General features: G+C 48.5%; 6 protein-coding genes across 6 annotated transcripts; 5 read left to right on the forward strand and 1 right to left on the reverse strand.

Moving 5' to 3' along the window:
* Positions 1-470: 470 nt before the first annotated feature.
* On the forward strand, positions 471-2,081 carry BO85DRAFT_465276 (uncharacterized protein; the record flags this gene model as incomplete). Its single annotated transcript, XM_025662045.1, has 1 exon — positions 471-2,081. The coding sequence occupies one exon, from the start codon at positions 471-473 to the stop codon at positions 2,079-2,081; it is 1,611 nt and encodes a 536-aa protein (XP_025521325.1).
* Positions 2,082-2,981: 900 nt separating this feature from the next.
* BO85DRAFT_495276 (1,4-beta-D-glucan cellobiohydrolase C) lies at positions 2,982-4,749 on the forward strand (the record flags this gene model as incomplete). Its single annotated transcript, XM_025663905.1, has 7 exons — positions 2,982-3,126; positions 3,184-3,481; positions 3,539-3,792; positions 3,860-3,997; positions 4,067-4,324; positions 4,392-4,633; positions 4,705-4,749. The coding sequence occupies 7 exons, from the start codon at positions 2,982-2,984 to the stop codon at positions 4,747-4,749; spliced, it is 1,380 nt and encodes a 459-aa protein (XP_025521326.1).
* A 2,478-nt stretch (positions 4,750-7,227) lies between these two features.
* BO85DRAFT_23157 (uncharacterized protein) lies at positions 7,228-7,895 on the reverse strand. Its single transcript, XM_025654780.1, has 2 exons — positions 7,695-7,895; positions 7,228-7,565 (listed from the first exon to the last, which is right to left on the reverse strand). The coding sequence occupies exons 1-2, from the start codon at positions 7,762-7,764 to the stop codon at positions 7,297-7,299; spliced, it is 339 nt and encodes a 112-aa protein (XP_025521327.1). The 5' UTR covers positions 7,765-7,895; the 3' UTR covers positions 7,228-7,296.
* A 709-nt stretch (positions 7,896-8,604) lies between these two features.
* Positions 8,605-11,113, forward strand: BO85DRAFT_515911 (retropepsin-like aspartic protease; the record flags this gene model as incomplete). Its single annotated transcript, XM_025664815.1, has 3 exons — positions 8,605-9,477; positions 10,436-10,820; positions 10,877-11,113. The coding sequence occupies 3 exons, from the start codon at positions 8,605-8,607 to the stop codon at positions 11,020-11,022; spliced, it is 1,404 nt and encodes a 467-aa protein (XP_025521328.1). The 3' UTR covers positions 11,023-11,113.
* A 566-nt stretch (positions 11,114-11,679) lies between these two features.
* On the forward strand, positions 11,680-12,679 carry BO85DRAFT_455415 (retropepsin-like aspartic protease; the record flags this gene model as incomplete). Its single annotated transcript, XM_025661385.1, has 4 exons — positions 11,680-11,698; positions 11,775-11,845; positions 11,908-12,054; positions 12,122-12,679. The coding sequence occupies 4 exons, from the start codon at positions 11,680-11,682 to the stop codon at positions 12,677-12,679; spliced, it is 795 nt and encodes a 264-aa protein (XP_025521329.1).
* Positions 12,680-13,104: 425 nt separating this feature from the next.
* Positions 13,105-14,657, forward strand: BO85DRAFT_23205 (uncharacterized protein). The gene is made up of 4 exons (XM_025654781.1): positions 13,105-13,543; positions 13,769-14,025; positions 14,139-14,380; positions 14,468-14,657. Exons 1-4 carry the CDS (start codon positions 13,258-13,260, stop codon positions 14,517-14,519), a joined length of 837 nt encoding a protein of 278 aa, XP_025521330.1. The 5' UTR covers positions 13,105-13,257; the 3' UTR covers positions 14,520-14,657.
* The last annotated feature ends 438 nt before the right edge of the window (positions 14,658-15,095 follow it).

Below are 15,095 nucleotides of genomic sequence, written 5' to 3' on the forward strand. Positions count from 1 at the left end.
GAGAGGAAGTAATACAGAGTAGGAAAGTGGCGAGAAGGAGGTAAATTGGGGGGGCCATAGAGACGACCTCTGTGGTTGTATATCGATAACCCTGGGATGGAATTATGCGGTATCCAACGAACCACAAATCGGCATCAGCTTCCTATGCTTTGAGGCTTTGAATCAATTGTTTCCCTTATTAGAAACTTTCTTCGGCCTTATTGTTCTAGTCGTATTGACATACACCTACGGGGTACATAGTACAAACACTCGGCGCACCCCACCTAATTCTAGTATGATAGACTAGTGACTGATTGATCTAGAGTGTTGATACATCCCACCTACGTTTGGTATGTATCTGCAGGGTGGGGTAACCGCCTTACCGACTTATCAATTGACCCTACTGATGCACATTCCTTCTAGCTTCAACCCACGACTCACCAATTCCGATTAACTTGTGTTCGCCCCTATCACGTACTACCACAGGCCCCATGGAATCCAAGGTGATCTTAGAGGTCCCTCTGAATATCTCGCAACAAAATCTAGTCGATCTAACCAACATTGGTTCTCCCGAGAAATTTCGTCTCGTCGAATGCGCAGCTCTACTCAGCAACCAAGGCCCCGTCCTCCGGATCGTACAGTTTGACGACTTCAAATTTGGCAACCGACCGCCAGCCGCCTACGCGGCAATCTCGTACATCTGGCAAGGAAATCGCACCGATTCGCTCTCAGGCACAATTGTTGTCGAGGGCGCGCTTGACGGTGATCCGATCAGTATCAACATCATACAACATGCATGCATTGCGTGCAAGCGTCGTCGATTAAACTATATCTGGCTTGATAGACTTTGTATAATGCAAACTGATAGAAACGACAAGGCATGGCAGATCCAGAGGATGTTCGATATTTACAAGACGGGACTTCCGCTGGTTTTGCCCGGTGGCCTCATGAAGCTGGTGTGTTTGGATGAAGAGACAGACTGGATCCTGCGCGCTTGGACGTTGCAAGAGGCGATTGTCTCCGAAGCCTATGTGCTTGTTTCGGCAGAGGGCCTTCATATTCCTCCCGAGAGACCCTTGGTTGATTTAATGGTATCTGACGACCCTCGACGCTGCATGTGTCGTGTGGAGTCTGTCGTACCTGATATGTCTGCCTTTTCCAGACTCGTGGACCTCCTCCAAGTCATCCGCCGAGGGTCAGGAAACGCTATTTGCCAAATGACCGCCAACGCAGAACCAACAGTGATGCAATTGAGAATTTTTGGAAACTACCAAACGCGGAAGAGGGAGATCACTGCCTTTGCAGACGCTACACAAACAATTTGGAACGGGTCAAATTGGTCACGCCACTCCCTCTGGCAATCTTCCTTCTTTAGAACTTCCAAGCGACCGGTTGACATGGTATTCAGTATTATGGGCCTCTTTGGGGTCTCCCTCAATCCTAAAGAGTTCGCGTCAACGGACCGCATACGTGCAACTATAGCTCTTGCACAGGAGTACTTGAAGAGGAGCAACAAAGCTGACTGGTTGATCGCCGGTTGGAAAGAGCCCCCAGATAGGCGTCTTTCGTCTTTCCCAGAGCTCCCGGAAACATCCGTGTCCACGGCTCCACGATTTTCCACAGAGAAGGATCACATATCGAATGAGCCTGACACGCCTCCCTATGATATCCGGCACCGCTTTGACAGTAGTTGGGTCCCCGGTGGCAGAATGGACGATGAGGGTTACTTTTACTTTACAGCCAAGGCGGTGCGAGTGGTCAGCCACGCCCTGGGACCGCGCGAGACGTCTTCATGTTGGAATCAACCCCAAACAACTCTGTCCGGGGTACTTAGGGCACTCGATGGGAGACTTTGGGAGCCACAAACAGGTGAAGCCCTGCCGGAGCAACGTGGCCCTTGCCACTCCAGCCAAGGCCGTGAACTGTTTGCAGCTGTGGTGGGCCTTGGCTTTGGTCAGGGCTATACTAGGCACGCAAAGGCTGTTTTACTAGAAGAGCATACACCGGGAAGGTTCCATAGGCTTCCGATATTCTTCGAGTTGGCACAGGATACTTTGGAGGAATGGAGGGAAATGGATCTTAATATGGGGCCGGTTCGATAGGTCTAGCAAGCATACACTAACTAACAAAGCCATCGACTAAAGCACTATAGCCATATAGGAAAATAGATTTTCAATATATAACGGCTTAAGGATTTCTAGAATCAGCTTCTTTAATGAGCTGAAATAGTTCCATATAGAGTAATGACCTAACAGACCTACTCAGACCGTCTCCGCTCAATGGCCAAAGTCATGCGCGCTGCCTTCCGCAAGTCAACAGCAAAATTAGGTTAGCAAAGATCTAGGCACCACATAGGTCTATGTTTCTTCTCCAGCAATTCACCCGGGCTGTTAAACCCGGCAATTCTGGCTAAATGGGATCTACGCCAGTCCCTGCATTGGCTTGGCATTTTACCCTGGTAGCGCGGATGCAGGCTGAACGGGCCGTGCGGCCGTGACTGGCTCGCAACCAGTCAGAAAAATACCGAAAGACCCCTCGGATTAGATCATGTTCATCTGCCGGATTATAGGGCTGCACGGGGATTTCTTCAGGTATCCGTGATTCTTCAGTATGCTCTCCGCATCGGTTAGGGAGATGTCTCAACGCCACCGACCGATGGCTTGTTTAGCTCTCTCGGCGTCGGCGTATACTTGCAACTTTCAAGTGATAGTGGCCCGCTGATATAATGCTGACGGATCCTGTATCCCAATACAGAACGGAGTATGGCTTCGTCTGGTAGCTTTCTTGGACACTGCGACGAAATTGAGCCATCTTCCGGGACCAAGAATTGGCGTTGGCAGTTGAAAGACGGCGCTGCTTCCGAGGACAACGCGGAGTGCATCTGTGAGCCAGGGAAAATGACATTATAAAGTCTGTCCGTTTTCCCGACTAGCAGGAGAGTTCAGAGCAGTTCAACAAAAACCGACATCTCTTTGGCTACCGTTGGATATCCCAGTATCAGAATGCACTACACGTTATCTCTCGCATTGGCGTTTCTGCCGTTCGGGATCCAAGCCCAGCAAACCCTTTGGGGACAATGTGGGGGTCAAGGGTATTCAGGGGCCACAAGTTGCGTGGCTGGTGCAACATGCTCAACTATAAATGAATGTAAGAGTTCCTTACCGAAGTCTTACTGTTCCACAGCCGAGTGACCATGACCATCAGACTATGCTCAGTGTACGCCAGCGACAGGCTCGGGCTCTGCCACTACCTTAAAGACAACTACTAGTACTACCACTGCTGCAGTGACGACAACAACTGCTACTAGCAGCCCTGCCGCCTCTGCCTCACCGACTACCACGGCCAGCGCTAGTGGCAACCCATTCAGCGGATACCAGCTTTACGTGAACCCGTACTACTCATCGGAAGTCGCCTCTTTGGCCATCCCATCGCTCACTGGTTCTCTTTCCTCGCTCCAGGCGGCGGCAACCGCCGCAGCCAAGGTACCTTCTTTCGTATGGCTGTATGCTTCCTCATTCCACAATGTAATTTGTATTAGATTCGTGTTGACACTTTCCAGGGATACCGCTGACAAAGTTCCTACCATGGCGGACTATCTGGCCGACATCAAATCTCAGAATTCTGCCGGAGCAAGCCCCCCTATCGCGGGTCAGTTTGTGGTGTACGACCTCCCTGACCGCGACTGCGCCGCTCTCGCCAGTAACGGCGAGTATTCGATTGCGGACAACGGGGTTGAACACTACAAGGCCTACATTGATTCCATCCGCGAGGTTCTTGTGCAGTATTCGGATGTTCATACCCTTCTGGTTATTGGTGAGTGTCTTTCCACTAATTCGGACACTATCTACTGCATCTGAACGCTAAATATCACCTCCAACAGAGCCCGACAGTCTCGCCAACCTGGTGACAAACCTCAATGTGGCCAAATGTGCCAATGCTCAAAGTGCCTACCTTGAATGTACTAATTATGCGCTGACTCAACTCAATCTCCCCAACGTGGCCATGTATCTTGACGCCGGTAGGCTTCCTATCATCCCCCGTCCCCCTAACAGTCCCTCTTGAAAGGTTCTGACCAAGGATCCTGCAGGACACGCCGGTTGGCTGGGCTGGCCCGCAAATCAACAACCCGCCGCCGACCTGTTTGCAAGCGTCTACAAGAACGCCAGTTCTCCCGCCGCGGTGCGCGGCCTGGCCACGAATGTCGCCAACTACAATGCCTGGACCATTTCCTCCTGTCCCTCCTACACCCAGGGAAATAGCGTCTGCGATGAGCAACAGTATATCAATGCTATTGCCCCGTTGCTAGAGGCGCAGGGCTTCGACGCCCACTTTATCGTCGATACCGGTATGCGCATTCTCACACCCCGTCCTCCTCCGACCTAACTCTGGCTAACTGAATCGCTAACTTCTAGGCCGCAACGGCAAACAGCCCACGGGCCAGCAGGCCTGGGGTGACTGGTGCAATGTCATCAACACTGGCTTCGGCGTCCGCCCGACCACCAGCACCGGCGATGCGCTCGTCGACGCCTTCGTCTGGGTGAAGCCTGGAGGCGAGAGTGACGGCACCTCTGACAGCTCGGCTACTCGATACGATGCGCACTGCGGGTATAGCGATGCCTTGCAGCCGGCGCCTGAGGCGGGTACTTGGTTTCAGGTATGTTCTCCGATTAAATTCGTTGGCTGGGAGTAGATTGATTGATCGGACTGACGGGGTTGTGTTTGTAGGCCTACTTCGTGCAGCTTCTCACAAACGCCAATCCAGCTTTCTAGAGATTAGGGAGTCAGGAACGGCATATCGCAGTAAATAGCGCCGTGACGAGGGGTACCGTTAATCTCAGACTGGCGCTTCGGGGAATGTTGGTGCAGTGCGTGGTAATCTTTGCGATATCAAGTGAGGTAGAATATGGGTGAGCAAGTAGGTTCATGGACTTGGTCATAAATATTCACTCCAATCTGCATAAAGCAGCCCTCGGATACTGCTGTTAGATTTTTCTGTATGTCTTCACCAACTACTAATATCACGAGAGGTTGATGTAAACTATCCTTTGAGATTACCGCGCCAGATTGCCCATCTGCTATCAGTTGTATGTTACGTAGGACAAGATCAAAAAGCATCGAAACATCGTGCTGGCAGTGTATGAGAAAAGCCCTCACCCAATTTTTGGACTTATCACATTCACATTATTGTAGCTTGGATAGAACCTGAATTTTCTCTCAGATAGGTGAACTTACTCTCCATTCCCTGAATAATTCATTTCACCTTGACCAACGAGATACAATCTGCTACTGCCTTTACTGGCACGGTCAACCGCTATATCCATGGCCTCATCTTCGACATCTTCGCGCTTCTTCATGTCACATGATCAAGGCGTAGGTACTCCCACCAGTTAAACTTCTTTTTTCCAGTCTACCACGGACAACAACAGCCTCTATGATCTTGGCAAGCTTAGCAAGCTTATAGGTCCAAGCAAAATCACAATGCATAAATTTTCATCAATGGGTTGAATCATGATGTCTCGACAGTCCCTCGTCCAATGAGGATTGTCTTGTCATCTGACATAATCGTCAACAGTCCTGGCCCTGGGCCTGCAACTCAAACTGCCACAAGCTAGGGGTTCCGATCGTGTAACGTCTATAAGTTATGCGTGCTGTGAGTAGCACGTGTCATCTGCAACCTAGGAGAGATTAGTTGGATAAGAAAAGTAGTTGGTTTTTGAATCGACAAATGGATCTGCCAGATTAACTACAATAGTTTGTTTTACTGATATGCTGCCGCTGAAATGAATGACCAAAGCTTTACCTCGCTATCATGTTGTAGTAGTATACCATAATTGCCTACTTTATGATAATCTACTTAGAATAACTAGAAGATCAAGTTCTTTTCTGTATGCTGGTGTCAATAACCCCGATTATGCGGAATGACGTAGGAGTATTTCCTCTGCGTAGCAGAACCAAATGTGGGAGCCTAGATAGTAGTCCTTATTACGGAGTAGTTCCTGCTTATCCGCCACCCGCCCCCAAAAGGAAAAAAAGACACAACGCGCAATGGTGATGCAGACGAGCAGAAAGGGAAAAGTGAAATCGCACCCGGCTTCGCACCACCACCCAAGAAATATTTGTCGCCCAAAAAACCCTTCCATGAAAATCTTCTAGCGGGTGTCAGACGGTTGACCATTTTCTGGTGAGCAAAATTGCTCAGTGAGGCGGCACCGCCAAGGTACAGTTTAGCTACCACTCTAGTGTCGCTGGGATGGAACGACAGCCCGTTCCCTTTTTCGAGAAAATCAAGTCAAAAAGTAATCAAATGACTTCAGAATAAAATACTGATACACATACACATGGCTAAAAGTCTTCACATATGTTCTTTCAAGTCCATTTTTTGCATTTGTTGAAATTCAAATGAATCCATACAAGCCGATGTTAAATACGGAAGAATATATACGATCCTTGCAAAAGAACAAGGGTCCATAAGAAAAAGTATGCTTTTGGGAAAATACTTGCAGATTTCTTGAATGGAAATGAATAAAATGTAATGTGTCAAGACATATCCGTAGATCAGGACTAAAGTGATAGTCGTCGATCGCATGGAAGACGGCGTCTTTTGCTCCATTGATCCTTGTTTGCGGTCAAGGACGAATGTTCATGTGTGTGTGTGGGGGGGGGGGGGGATTGGGGGGATTACGTTACATGATGTTTTAGAGATATTCGCAGCGTTACTTGAAATTTTTCGAATACCGCGGGAAAAAAATGGTGCGAAGGTAATATTCGAAGGAGTGCACCATGGAATTAGACTCCTTTCAACAAGGACAATGGACAATGATGGATGTAATAAGGTGCAAGTGCCGTCCTTTGCTCATGTAACTAGTACTATACCGCCACTCACCACTTACAGTTCACTGACAATACCGTTTCAAGGCATAAGGCTGGTTAAACCCCGTCGAAGGACCGAAGCTAGTAATCATAACCAATCAACAGCTGAACCACCCGGCATCTTCCCATCTTCCGTTGTCCAGCACGAGGTATCTTATCCCCGACGGAAGATCAGGGTATTCCGCCGGGGGGGGGGGGGGGGGGGGTGGGGGGGGGGGGGGGGGGGGGCTGCAACCACTTAACCGCGGGAATTTATGTAATAATGGCATTTTCTACATTCCATTATGATTACAATAGACGACAACAGATTAATAGCTGCTACAACAGAACTACTAGGCCATGAATCTATGCGAACCATAACCTAATTTACTACTTTCTGTGCACATGGAGCAAATTGAAGAGCTGGGGGATGTTCAGGTACGCGTGACCTAGCCTAGATCTGCAGAGTTACGCGGCAGCCATCAACCATCCGCCATTACTGGATATGAGCTGCGGCGGACCCAGCAACCGTCGTCGCTGTGCTGGCAGGAAATTCCCAATTGCAACAGTAACTTCCTGTCTTCCTGTGGCATTGACAGCGAATGGAACGGAGTACTTCGTCATGATACTCGGAAACCTGGAAACCTGTATGTACCTTCCCCAGTCTCTTGCAAAAACACAAAAAAGAGAAATAAAAAATACTACCCGGGAAAAAGAGACAAGTCTGATGGGAACGGCTATCTACGACGACCTACATCAGTATGCTCTCTCTGTAAGTTTCTTCTCCTTGTCCTTACATTATATGGCGAGGATTAGGATGAATCCATTTTCTTTTTAGGGCGTATCATCTGGGGGAAAAGCCCAACCTCTTTTATTTTCCAAATGCATGCTTTCCCTCAGCAGGAACGTGAAGACGGATGCAGTATCCAGTAACATAAGTAATCTGCAGGAACAATCGGCTCCCTTCCCTACCGTCGTTCGGGAACTGTGGGAGGTACGGACCGTGGTAGGATTAGGGGTTTATGGGATCTAAAATCGTCTGCCAGAAGCCCTATGCTCCAGGAGAATGACTGTTCTAACGGAAATTTGCTCTAGAAACGGTTAGTTAGGGAAAGATTGAAACATTGGTAATACCGCGGGCCACGTCAATAGAAGTGAGGCAACGGAGACATGAATAACCGCGTGCGAATGGGTAAATGTCTGTATTAAAGTATTGAAAGTCCCGGACTTTCGACCGACCTGGGTACTATTGCTCGGCATGTGTGAGCCGGGTCCCCGCCGTTCTGCCCAGGAAATCCATTGAAACCCAACTGGCTAGGAAGGTATCGGTTTGCCAGTCCTCAAGGAATGCAACCGGATCTTTGCATATCTAAGATCGTTCTCCATCTTGTTACCCTCCCCTCCTCTTTAGATCCGTTTTCTTTCGTTGCTGTATGTCTGCAGGTCCTGGTATCTTCTGGCAATCAATTTTTGAAAAGGGTCTATATATACATTCGGTCCGTTCTACCTTGAACATTCACTTCTGACTCGCCTTCTTACCATAGCACATTCCTTCTCATTTGTCCTTGTCCATAGGCATCATTCGAATCGCTTGTAATTGGGCTTTGTGTGCTACAACAAAGGATCCCCTCATTTTAATCCAGATGCCAGTCAGACAAAGCTCACAGCCACAGAATGGTAGGACAGTTCTAGCTCTTTCGAAGCCATTAACGGCCCTCGCACCGTCTCTAACTGCTGCCTTCAGAAGTTGAAACCCAAAACCACACAACAGACATGATGCATCCACGCTGGCTCGCCCATCTCCTTGCTGTCTTTCGACCTTTTAGGGCGATACTATGGTGGCTGCTGACGGCATTGGTATTCCTCTTCAAAGTACCCCGTATTTATTCAAGTCGCTGGGTCCAAAAAGCGGTATCTTTAAGCCCAGAGCATCCTCAAGACGATTCCAAGCACAATGAGTCATCGATCAACGGCTCTCATACACCTGGTAGAGCAAGCGTGGACGGGGTAGCATCTGTTTCAGACGAGCAGCAGTCAGTGGACATCCCAATAGCTGGAGGGACAACAGAAGGACTACTAGCCTTAGTGAACAGGCTAGCCAAAGGACCTTCCATACACACAAATTCAGACGAGTCGAGTCCTTCGGACCAACAGCTGCCGAGTGATGTTCCGTCTGGCGTGCTCAGTCCGAGTGAAACACCCAGTGGACAGGACACCACCACCACAACCCCTCTGTCACCGAATGGACAGCCACAGTGGGGAGATATCACTGATGAGTATGAGCTCGCACGGCCCGAATTCACCAGGAACGGCTACCTAATAACTAGAAGCCAAGAGAAGAAAGGTGTGAGAATCTCCATGGATACCCAGAGCGAGGTCAGTATCATGCGAAGTGTCGTCTTTGACAAACTCGGCCTACCGCTGGAGCCTTGCGAGCAGTCACTGGTGTCATTCAGAATAGCCGGGGACACAACCCTCATTCCAACGATCGGAAAAGTCCCTGTGGACTGGCGCTTTGCCCAGGGTGTCAGAACTTACCAAACGGACTTCTATGTGGTCGAAAACGATCAATTTGACGTGTTGATCGGCTCGCCCACGATCTCGCAATACAAGCTGCTGCAACCCAGCTCCGACATCCCCAAGGTTATGGTACGCGGTCATCCTGAACAACAAAGGATGGTGGGAATGCCTTGACCTGTGAGGCTATGCCCTTAATAGTTCAAGTCGACAGGCTGTGTTTATGTGTGCAGTCGGAATCCATTTTTGTCCTGCGGGGTTGTGCGGCTGGTCAGCTTTCCTTTATCAGGTGCACGGGGTGGCGGCGTCAGCGTCGGCGTCAAAACCACGTCAAGGGCAGATAAATGTAATTTGCTTTTTTACCTTATCTCTACCAATTAATATCCTTGTTCTCTTATGCAAGAGAATGGTCATGTTGCTAGTAATTTGACTTAGTTGTTCCACAAGCGCAAGGGCGAGGACGCACCCCATCGCAATTGCTCAACCGAATTGCTGACGGTTGGTGGTTACTGACCCTCCACGTAAGATGATCTACGGCTTCAAGTAGAGTGAAATAATATACAACTAATAACATCGACATCCACCAGCCATTAACATTTGTTCCTATCGTTTCCTGATGCCCGACTTGCTTGCATTAGGGCCCCCATCATCTGCATTCAACCACACGCTCATAAGCGAGCCCAAATTTTCCATAGCAGCCCATTCCTCCTCATGAAAAGGTCTCAGTGATGAACATGGGTAAGCCTTATCTGGCTGAGACTGTTCTTGATCTGGACTGATCCTGTTCAGCCTCGAGGTTCTGTTCCCCCGAAATGCACCTCTTCCACGCTGCATAAACATGTCCGACAGGAAACGACACTGATACCTGCGGCTCAACCACAAGGCTTCACAATGCTACTTAAATATAAGTCCGGTAGATTACTCCGGAAGGTCCAAAACAATCTCTCATTTGAGCACAGTAGTGCTTGCCCATCACCAAAGATCGTCTAGGCAAAGCCATCACGAAGCTATGGTATGGACCCTCGATCGCAATGGCACCGTTTCCCCCTTGACTGGTAACTCAAATGACTTATACTAGCACTTGTCTTAGTCTGTTATAATCTGCTGTGATGGACCTCATGAAACCGAGCAGACTCTACTGGCATCTTTTGCGGGGAACTCGGAGGTGAACATCCTCACTCCTTTGGGCCATCAATGCCTCATGTTGCCCCTCCGTGAGGGCTCTGAGACGAGAATCAAACTCACGGACGGAAGATCGATAACGGTCCGCCAATTCATAAAATTGCGTATCTGGCTTCATGCCTCCAAGATAAGCGAGGAGGAGGACTTCTATCTTCTGGAGGATATAAACGATGTGATTCCAAATACTTCGGGTGTGCACGCCATTTTGGGGCAGCGTAGCTCCATATATGCAAGGATGTTTTCTGATCAGAATCCGTCCCTGTGCCCTATTGGTATATCGCGAAAATCCAAGGGTAAGACAGTGTAATCGGCGAATGAGAATGACGCGACAAGCTAAAACATTTTTCAGAGGATCGGGATAAACAAGAAAAACGACACGCAGAGGCCAAGAGAGAGGCTTCAGAGGCAGAGCGCAAGAGATGTGAAACTGAGGTCGCAAAAGGTCGGGCTGCCAGGGAAAGCAGGGGAAACCACGATCCAGGGGCTCGGCGGTAAGGTCAGCAAGGCTGAGATTACATGTGTTTCTCGTGATACATTCCACTGGTTTTCTACCATCTTGCAAATGAGATTAAATGCATAACAGCACATTTGCCTTAGCTATCCCTTCCACCTCTCGGTGTCTCCCTACACCCTGTAAGTATAGTCCACTCTGGAGCGCTACAGCAGATCTCATGGTGTAGTACTACGAAGTTTTAGTCGTCGGTGATGTTCGGTTTGATGTGACTCAGGTGTGGAACAGCTGCTGGATCTGATTGGCAACATTAGCTGCCGCGTGTCACGCTATGGTTGGTGTTTTCGCCTCTTTCAGCCTTGTATGCACGTCCCAGTGACGAAGACGAGGCTGGGCAGGCGAGTCAAGCTACCAATGATATTTTTTAGCACTGCCGCGCCGGCCAAGGCTAACGGGACTTCTCTTGCTTCACCCATTCTTGTGGCGACCGACAAGGTATACACGGTAGTCAGCGCATCGCCGGATGTTATACATGTTCTAATACCATACAGGGATGACCCGGAGAATTGTTCTAATCACGAATGCGGCTGAGCTGGAAGTTTTTCGCAGCTATAAGGCCCCTCCACACCCGGGCTCTTCTACGATGCGGCAATGCTACCGGGATATGTCCCAACGTCATTTCACCTTCAGTCCCCTCTATAATGTCCTGGAGCACCTTTGGTAAGTTACTGATGGCTCCAACCTCACTTACTCATTCTTCATTTGAATGATACTAATTAGAGTTCTCTTGCACTAGCACCCTGGCAAACGCAGGACCAGACTGAGGACGAAAAGCCAACGCCCGGCCAATCGCACGACCATGAAAACGTGACTAGGACCCCACAGTTAATTTTAATGACTGACTATGCATCGAATCTGACCTGCAAAAGGCGCCCTGCCGGTCAATGCAACATTCGCCGTCTTCGAACGTTACTGAATCCAACAAAATAGTCCTGTCTATATATTTCTATGGCCGACTATTCTACAATACTGCATCCGCAGTTCTGCCATCTTTCAACTTTCTTAGAAGAAAAACGGTGAGATCTGCAATAATCACTACCTATTATAGTCACACCAAGAAACCAAGTATTGAGACATCACTAGGAGCAACAGCAGGACGAGCCATGCCAGCTGCAACATGATGAGCAGATAGTAGAGCGGTATAGTTCCGATCAAAATGACCACACACCAGTTCATAACGACGATCTCTCCGAGGGACGCGCAGAACTAACAGAGTCACTGGACTCTGCTTTATCACATGATTCGCAGCTCTTAAAGGAGCTGGATCAATGCGACTTTGTCTATGATATCATGGCCGGTCCGCCTGGAAAAAACCAGCTGCGTCGATGTATGTTGCTCAGCTTCCACGCAGATACCAACATTATATCAAAAGAGGCACATCAGAGACTTGGAACGAGCATCGAGCCTTGTCCAGGGGCTTCTGTCCAAGTTTTGGGGCTTGGAAATCGCAAACCAGTTGGAATTGCAGAAGTCCAGTGGTCTTTCTGTGGGCGCAGCAAGCCTTACCGGACAGCGTTCTACGTTGTAGAAGACGTCGAATATGATCTTCTCCTCGGAAGGCCTTCTATGCGGCAGCAGGAGTTGTATCGAGTGGACCCCGCTATTGCGAAGAAGCTTCGTGAATCGTATCGATATCCGTAGGCTCAACTAGTGGAGGATGGGGGGACTGACTTGGAGCTTGTTTGCACTCGCTTTCGTTCCATGCAAATTCAACATGGCCCTTTATACGCTGGGATGGGTCCCCTCGAACATACTATTGGTAGCTTCGGTGCAAGTGTGTCTTACAGGTAGCTGCACTTTGATTGGGGTCATACCTAGAATTCAGGAAAATCTTCGGCTGGGAATCGGTGTAAATATACATGTCTAGTCTGGCTTGATCAGAAGTTAGAGGCCACCCACTGTACGCCACCATACTCAAAATATAAGGCTGGAACCCTGATCGGTGCCAAACATCATCAGGCTTCGCATTGATTTCGGGACATCATGCAGGAGATCATGCTCTACTGACCGTTCACATATATAATTGGCCAGGCTCTCCTACAAAAGCAGCATCACACATAGCCTCTCTAGCACCACATTAAGCAGAAGATCCAGTGACTTTTTATATCTTGCCATATGTTAGGACTCGGCGTCTTGTTTTAACTCGTTCGTCTCGTTCTCTTCCTGTACTTTAGAAACGCTGCCACACTTCCCAATAACTATACAATTCAACAACAAATATGTCGACTCCCATTTCCAAAGGTTACGACAAACTGGCTGCCCTCATGACCCGCGACCCCGGTTCCTCCATTTATCGACGTTTTGCCAAGCTTAACGCAAAGAACCTCATCTATCTTCAGGCAGAGGTTGCCTACATCGAAAATGAACTCCGATGTATTATTGAGGAGGACAGTCGATCCCAAGAGAAGAAAACGTTTCCATTCTCAGTCTGGGACATGAAGACCTCAGAGGACCCGTATCAATGGGAGAAGGTCCTCGAAGCACGCAAGTTATTGAATGAGTACAGTACGTCCCCGTTCTTCGTTTCTTTATCTTTATATGTAATGGTCATTTGTTAGGCTGTTATTGTCAATGCTTTGTCTTCTGCTTCCAGCCCTCTCCCTTCACTACTTACACATAGGCTTTGTCACCCGCTCAGTAAACACAGAGACTGCGGCCGATCATGTATACAGAATACTTAGTTTCATTTTATTCTACTGCAAACATTACACTAACGGGATCCAACTCTAGACGCAGCCCTACTCCAACAGTCCGAACTCCTCCGCCTCAACAAGCCCGAGAAAACCGACCTAGAGGTGTTTCGAGCATGGCTGCTGGACGAACAAGACGGAAACATGATGTTTTCGCCTCCGGGCCAATGGGATAAAGAAAATGAGAGCGACCTGGTATCATTGTACAGTCGACATGAGGAGGCGGATCGTTTTACCCGGTTTGTCTACACGCGAGTTGTTTCGTGGTTCCATCGGATGGTGGGGGTCCACGATACCGTATGTGATACTTTTCTTATCTCTCCTCGTTCATCCCTGTCACTGTACCCTGGCGTTGAGTCCTATCAGGATGATGACTATTGACATCTACTAATGCACATGTCATACACCAGAAACGGAAAGATCTCGAATCCGGCGTCTGGTACTACAATGACCGGAAAATCAAGTCTTGGACGTATGGGCTCAGCTTGATTATCTCGGGATTGCTTCCTGCAACCTCTATAATTATATTGTATTATTTGAAGGATCCGACGGCAGTATTGATCACTATATTCGTCTATAACATGGTGTTTGTTCTGGTTCTGGGGTTGATGGTCAAGGCGAAGCGCGTGGAGATTTTTGCAGCGGCAACAGCGTAGGTTTTTTTTTTTTTTTTTCTCATACCCACTCTTCTTTGTCCGTCAAACATGTTTCTTCGCCAGCCGTACACTAACGGAACCAGGTTTGCTGCGGTGCAGGTGACGATGATCACGGCTGGTAGAAGCAATTCGTGAGCTGGGAGCCACACTTTTCGATATAGACGAGTAGATGAATAATGGCAAACTGTTTGCGCAAAGGATGCTACGAGAATCATATAAAAAGTCAAAAGGTCGAACAGAGGGAGAGAAGCTCCGGCAAATACGGTCGGAGTTTACACACTTCCATTAGCATCTTTCAGACCGTTACAAAAGGGAACACCGGTGAGATGTTGCTGTCTTGGGCCGAAAAGAATAGGACCTCGAGTCTTTGATTATTGGATTCGTTAATTTTGTTTATATCACTTGCTCTGTTCAGTGGCCTCTATGAGTAAGCAAAGGAGGGTGCATCAAATATATTGATGATAGTAGGATTGCATGACTTTTATGTACTCGAGATAGGATTTTGTCCTTCCTCAAGAGCATAGAGGGTGGGCGACAACTAGAAACCCTTTTTGAATAAACCATGCAAGTTATATTAGACACATCAACTGAATGATAAGTACATACGACCATAGGGTGTGGAAAATAGGGCTTCCCGTCCGCTCAGCCGTACTCAAGCCACACGCCGGGAGGTTAGTAGTTGGGTGGGTGACCACCAGCGAATCCCTTCTG

The sequence above is a fragment of the Aspergillus piperis genome (genome assembly GCF_003184755.1).
Source record: "Aspergillus piperis CBS 112811 unplaced genomic scaffold BO85scaffold_1, whole genome shotgun sequence".
Taxonomy (NCBI): Eukaryota; Fungi; Ascomycota; class Eurotiomycetes; order Eurotiales; family Aspergillaceae; genus Aspergillus; species Aspergillus piperis.

Coding starts and splice junctions, on each gene's coding strand:
- BO85DRAFT_23157 (XM_025654780.1), bottom strand. CDS start 7,764: ATGTTACTGGATACTGCATCCGTCTTCACGTTCCTGCTGAGGGAAAGC. Junction 7,566..7,694: donor GCATTTGGAAAATAAAAGAG/GTTGGGCTTTTC, acceptor CGTCGTAGATAG/CCGTTCCCATCAGACTTGTC.
- BO85DRAFT_23205 (XM_025654781.1), top strand. CDS start 13,258: ATGTCGACTCCCATTTCCAAAGGTTACGACAAACTGGCTGCCCTCATG. Junction 13,544..13,768: donor CAAGTTATTGAATGAGTACA/GTACGTCCCCGT, acceptor ATCCAACTCTAG/ACGCAGCCCTACTCCAACAG. Junction 14,026..14,138: donor TGGTGGGGGTCCACGATACC/GTATGTGATACT, acceptor GTCATACACCAG/AAACGGAAAGATCTCGAATC.